We start from the raw sequence: 6,567 nt of genomic DNA on the forward strand, positions 1-6,567 counted from the left end.
GTCGTAAAGTACTTTCAATTAAGCTCCCATCGTGCTCAAGTTCTTAAGTTGGATCATTATCATTATTTTAATGGTAATTAAGTTGAGCAACTTTGGCATAATTTATATATATCCACATGTGTTTATAGCTTATATGAAGAGGATTTTAATGATGGCTTAAAGTTTTATTTTTTTTTAAGTAGAGCAGATTTTTGATGTGATCCTTTTTATTTTGTTATTATTTTTTAAAATGATGGATGAATATTGCTGCTGTGCAAGAGTTGCCAATTGTTGTGTGACAGCCGGTTGGTAGGATGTGTTGCGCTGGTTGCAGGGTGTATATCTGCGTTAAACAAAGTAGCGTTAGTTACAGCATTTATAACTGAAAAACCGCTGGACAGATTTTGATGATCCATGATTTGTTGATTTTTCTTGGCCCAAAACATCAGAATAACTATTAAAATATGGAAAATTATGACTTGAATATATAGCTAAATAATTGAATATGAAATGGCGCTAAAGTTCAATATTGAGCTGTATAATTTCTTTAAAATAAAATTACGAATCTTATTGATGGAAACCTACGGGGAGGAAGTCGCGGAATAAATGGTTATTTATTGCTATCTTAACGCATTTATACATTACAAAGATTTGTTATTGTAGTTCGCGTAGTAAACGTGAAGAAAATTAGCGTAATCGTGAGTAACTGATTGCAGTAAACAAGTAATTATAACCTCAAAATGTACAACAACTACAAGTCTTGAACCTCTCTGCCTGCTAATGTGATATATTTAAAAACTTTTTCAACACAAAAATCAAGAGTTTACTTCCCGTTTGTCTGTATTTACAAGAAACACTTCTTGCTGATAAAACAGAAACATTTAATGCTTTTAATTACTCCTCATAGTTTTAATACGCCCAAACACAATAAAATGATGAGAATCTTACACACGTCTGTACCTTATTATCATATCCACGATTCCAGAAACAAGCAAGCAAATAAAACACAATAATAACAACTATTTGAGATCCAGGAATTCTTCACTTCCAGGATGCGCACCTCACGCGTATGCAAATATGCCACCTTGCAAAACTAATGATTGCCTTCTTCACAAATTTGCATTCGTGTTAATTAAACTTTTCATTTCTTTATTCTACCTGTCTACAGCCCGTTATATCTTGATCTAATGGTAATAATTCAACATTTGCTATGCCGGCTTATTAAACCGGCAAAGATGTATGACGACAATTAATACTTAAATCGTTGTGCATTAATTATCTTTACTCTGAACCTCGCACTGAACGCAGAGAGATACAAAGAAAGAGAGCACAAATTAACTTGTTACATAGTTGATTACTTCCAAGTCGAAGGTACGACTAGGTTCGTCCAGTACGCACATAAAAATTTGTGATTATGAAAATTTATTGTAGAGGAAACTAAGAAGCCAGTTGCCCAGGATCAGACAACATCTTATTTTAGATTTTTTATTCTCAGTTTGATTACTGTTCTTTATGTAATTCCGTTAGGCGTTATTTAGATATTAGATAGCAACAATTAACTTATGGAAAGAAATGTTTCTGCGGTGCATGTGAAGTTGAAATGCGTTTGGAGAAAATTAGTTTAATGATTATGTTATTTTCATTAGGTAACATTAATTCTGAACATTTGAACATGTGAACATTACCTAAATAGGATTTACTTTATTCATAATGATTAATAGCTCTTCTTTCGGTTATGCCGAGAGCATAATGTTGCTATTATTATTTATGATAAGTGATTTAACGATTACATATTCGCTCAACGTAGCAGAGATCATAAAAGGTTTTATACTTAACCAAATATAACATTCATTAAAATGTAAAATCGAATTTAAATGCTAAAAATGTAACTACTGAAAATTTTAATTCTCTCATCAATTCTCAATCAATTAAAAATATGTACTAGTTTAACTTTATACTTTATACTTTATGGATTTTAACACTATTTCGGATTTAATTTAGAATTCATGACATGATAAATCCAAGTTACAAGATAAACTATTAATATAGAAGGTATTAACTAATAAGTAATATATTTTTTTCAAATAACAGCAAGGCCGTGTGTAATTGATTTGTACCCCAATAGACTTGTTAAATCTGCAATAAAATGTTGTGAAAATGTTAATGTGGTTGCAAAAATAAAAATTCAAAAGTCCCCAGTTATGTCTTGTCACAAGAAGATGTTCTTGTAAAAAGTGAGTTTTATGCATTTTCCAACCAAATCACTAGTTATTTGAATAAATGAGCAAATACTGATATCACTACAGAATCAATCAAATAAGGAGAAAGGTGTAAGCCTCGATTAGCTTGAATTTATTATTGTTTTAATGAGAGTAAAGCTTTTCTTTATATAAACTCACCAATGTTAATAAATTGTTTTTTTAATCAATTGAATTGACAATTTCTGGAAAATTATCCCAGGCATAGTAAATAATACATATTCTATCGAAGAGTTTTTTTTTTATATATAAAGTTTTACATAAAGTTGTAGGTATTTATATAATAAACTAGCGGCCCTGTCGAACGTTGTCCCGACTTATCTTTCACGAATATTTTCGAAATTTCTGAAAGACTTTTTTAGCTATATGTGCCACATCCATTATTAAAACTCACAGTTTCCATTTCTAAATTTACAAATTCATTCACTTTTATAATTATTGTCAAAATGAGTTTCTATCTGTCAACTAATAATAATAACAGTCGAAAGGTATCGACACCTGTTAAAATCATTTGGAGTTAACAGATAATTGTGACTGTCAAGTAATAACAGACAAATAATTAGCAATAAATTAAAATTGCGACTATAATTTGAGATTTAAACTATCCTATCTCTCAAGTTGGATCGAACTGCACTTGGTGGGCGAATTTTATTATAATCGGTTAAGTGGTTTAGGAGTCCATTGAGGACAAACATTGTGACATGAGATTTATATATATTAAGATAGGTAAGTATTTGGTAAAATCTACATATTTCGACAGTTTCAGTCTATTTCTTGAGACAAATTATTTAGTTTCAATTTTAAATATTAATTTACCCTTCTTCAACTTTGTTTTCTCCTCCGCTTCCATCATCTCCCCTTTTTTCTTCTTCCGCTTCTCCTTCTCCCCCCTTATTTTTTTCTGGTTCATCTTCTCTCTCTTTTTCCTTTTCTGCTTCTCTTTCTGCCTCTCTTTCTCTTTCTGTGTCTACTTCTTCCCCTTTTTCTTTTTCTCCTACAGCTTTTTTTTCAGCTTCGCTTTCCTCATCTTTTTCTCCTTCTCCTTTTCCTTCATCTTCACCCACTGTTTCTTTTATTGTTTCCCCTTTGCCTTCACCTTGTCCTACTGCTTTTCCCTCTTCTACTTCTCCTGCTGCGTTTCCTTCTACTACTTCTCCTGGACCTTCATCCTTATCTTTGCCTTTATTTTTACCTTTACCTTCTCCTGCACCCTCACCTTCACCTTCTTTTTTTCTTTCACCTTCTGTCTCTACTTCATCTTCAACATGGTGATGGTATTCGTTCGCACTTAAATTTAATTTTACACTACCCTCTTTTTTCGGATCCGATTTCCGCTCTTGCTCCAATGACATTTGGTGCATTTTCTTTTTATTTTTTATGTCAACAGACAGTTTGCGTTCGATGTCGTCTTCACCCTTAAAGGATATAATTGAGACACGAGATTTAGCTGTGCTACGGCGTGTAGGTAAGGGGTGAATATTCATAAACATGCTACTTTCTAGCGATAAAAGCACATTTGAAGATAACGCTGGTTGTATAGCATCGGAGGCCGACTTCACAACAGGCTCTTTGCGAATTACTTCAGACGATGGAAAAGTGCGCACTTGAGTAATCAATAGGTCTCTGATGAATTCGGAAGGTTCATCTTTGTCTTTCTCTTTTTCGGCTATTGACTTTTGTACTGATTGACTTGGTTCTTCTAGCGAAGTTCCCATTGTTTCAATAAACTTTTCATACTGCAATATACATGAAACAAAAATATTAATAATGTGAATATAAGTTAAATGCAGAGACGCTAAACATCAATTAGAATTTTGCTGACATGGGTAGTCCCATTTTGTACGTTTGGTTGTTTTTGTTATAATGTAGTGTAATTTCCGATGAATTTGCTAAACAAAAAATAAGTGAACAAAATATTGATCTTACATCGTCCGTAATAAAATCTTCTTCTTCTTCTTCGCCGTGTGCAAATTCTGGTTCAACTGGTTGTCGCATTTTGATGTACTCATCCAATTCTCGTTCAATATCGACGCGTGGACGATCAAAAAATTGTTTTATCATGTATGGGATGTCACGGCGTGGTTGTTGCCTGAAGATGAAGCGTGTAATCAACGCAACGAAACCGCGAATCTAATTAAAATTCACACATTTTTATTAAAAGTAATTTTTTGATAATAGATTACGAGATTAAAAATATTAATTTATTTTATTACCTCTGGATGCATACGTAAATAACGCTCATCACTCTTAATCGTCGCAATTTTTAGTTGATTCAAGTTGATCTGCTGATAGTCGGTGAGGTATTCTGTGTCATAATAAGTACAACCACGTGGAGTATCGCATGGGTGATACTTCAACGGGTTGATTATTTTTGAAGAATTGTCTGCCATGTTTATTTTTGTCTAAAAATTAAAAAAAAAGGCGTTAAGTGCAATAAATGGAAATCTTAAAGGCGGAATTCGTCCGGAATAAGTCAAAGAAACAAAAAGTAATTTTTATTAAAATCGTCTCAAGTCATGAATACTTAACACATAATAATCTCCGTGATTACACTAAAATTATTGCATAAAACAAAAATAATTTAGAACTGTAATAGTAACCTAAATTATTTAAAAGATATAATTGTAACATACAAAAGTAGTTTGATAGTAAATTTAATTGTTTTTTTTTGTTCCGGACGCTAGCGTTAGAATAAATTAAATAATCTTGCACGCAGTGTACCTAACCTAAATTATTGTTGAGTCACCATCTCCATACAAGATAGATATACCAACAAGAAGATTGAATTCATGCCGGGTGTACTTATAGAGTAATTACGCATTTCCTTGTAACTCTTCATATCGCCATGTAGGTATTAAAAATGGTCGAGTGAACGCGCACAATTTTTTGTATTTGTTTTTGAGCGTACGTCGTTCGCAGTCGATAATTTAATTTTAACAAGTCCGTTAAATAAATAAATCCAGTCGTCGCCCGCTCAAGTTTTTTCCTCGCATGATGGTGCGCTCTTCATTCTCATGCATCTTTCGACGCGAATGATAATCGCGGCGGTGAGTATAATAGAAAATATGTACATATATGGGAGAGTCACCTACACGCGCAGCATGCACGCAACGTCGAAATCTCACCGTTATGCGAACGATGCGAGCGAGCTGTGTTTTTTTTTCGGGAAGTCGTTTTTCTTCACGCACAGACAACTCAAAAATTCCTCAAGATAAAAGCTAATATTTGCTTAATTTAATTTTGAAATTTTTTCACTTACCATTCAATCACTTTTATAATTTGATAATTTTTTAATTCAATATTAATATAAAAAGCTATAAAAACAAAATAAAATACAGGTTTCAATATTTAATGAAGAAATCTGTTTCAAACACCATGTATATAAATTCACGGTGCGTGCGTGCTGTGTTTATCTGCATCTGAAAATGCCGGCAGAAAAATACACTTGTGGGAAGTAATTGTATTGTTAAATAGTAATATAAAACAATTAATTTCTAAGTACGTACTTGCGTTTGCGTAGTTTAATTACACCCTGGAAATTTATTAGCCGGTGATTTATTTTTATTTTCTTAACGGTGGTAAATTGGTGTGCATATTTAAAATACGGTACTTGACTGACATTAACTAGATATGTCGGAAATTGTTTATATTGTTGCATAACAACAAATGTTGAAAAACTTCGAAATGAAAAATATTGCCCTGGGATTTTGTTGTAAAACCTTCGTATCTTAAGCTATGAATATACTCCATATAGTTTGGGTTGCCTATGTTAAACATACATGTTCTGTTTTTTTTTAGGAACACGCTTTGAATAGGCACCAGCGCCATCTGAAGTGTGTTTATTACTGAACATTTATTAAAGTTCATTAATCTAAAACTACCCGCAATATATTAAAACCATTACGCGAATATGTTCGATAATACATTTCTTAAAGATACAGTATATTTGCAAATTCTGTGCATGGAATAATTCGGTTTAAATTGCGGTTTAATTGTAAACTTTTTGTTTTGTCTTGAAATCTTACAAATTCCAATCAATTCAATTTTATTGACGCTTTAAATATTTTAAACTTCTAATTTCTTTTCAAGTATTATTAATCTTAATACAAAGCATTGGAAAATATATAGTATTAAAGCCAATTTTATTATATGATTGTTAGTTTACAGTTGTAAAACAAATATAATGCTTTTATTTAACAATCTAATTGAATTGAATTGAATTAAAGAAACTTTCAGACTTCTTTAAAAGCAAAAGTATGTTCCTCACTCTCAAAGTTTTATTTTTACGCCTTTCTTTTTTACCCTGTGGTATTATCACTGCCACTACAAC

The 6,567-nt window shown here is 31.9% G+C and overlaps 1 protein-coding gene across 1 annotated transcript; it reads right to left on the reverse strand.

Annotated features, from left to right (window-relative positions):
- Positions 1–2,931: 2,931 nt before the first annotated feature.
- LOC135795629 (histone-lysine N-methyltransferase, H3 lysine-79 specific-like) lies at positions 2,932–5,880 on the reverse strand. Its single transcript, XM_065307374.1, has 4 exons — positions 5,744–5,880; positions 4,451–4,639; positions 4,164–4,367; positions 2,932–3,973 (listed from the first exon to the last, which is right to left on the reverse strand). Exons 2-4 carry the CDS (start codon positions 4,625–4,627, stop codon positions 3,050–3,052), a joined length of 1,305 nt encoding a protein of 434 aa, XP_065163446.1. The 5' UTR covers positions 4,628–4,639; positions 5,744–5,880; the 3' UTR covers positions 2,932–3,049.
- Positions 5,881–6,567: the final 687 nt, after the last annotated feature.

The sequence above is a fragment of the Atheta coriaria genome, unplaced genomic scaffold (assembly GCF_025399875.1).
Source record: "Atheta coriaria isolate IRGN ID8LTWV9N9 unplaced genomic scaffold, Caltech_Dcor_3.1 hic_scaffold_7_pilon, whole genome shotgun sequence".
NCBI classification, from domain to species: Eukaryota; Metazoa; Arthropoda; class Insecta; order Coleoptera; family Staphylinidae; genus Dalotia; species Dalotia coriaria.

What these genes read in the sequence shown, in the direction of transcription:
- LOC135795629 (XM_065307374.1), bottom strand. Translation starts at nt 4,627, where the DNA reads ATGGCAGACAATTCTTCAAAAATAATCAACCCGTTGAAGTATCACCCA. An exon ending in ATTTACGTATGCATCCAGAG is followed by an intron (nt 4,368 to 4,450) that starts GTAATAAAATAA and finishes AATTTTAATTAG; the next exon opens with ATTCGCGGTTTCGTTGCGTT. An exon ending in AAGATTTTATTACGGACGAT is followed by an intron (nt 3,974 to 4,163) that starts GTAAGATCAATA and finishes TGTATATTGCAG; the next exon opens with TATGAAAAGTTTATTGAAAC.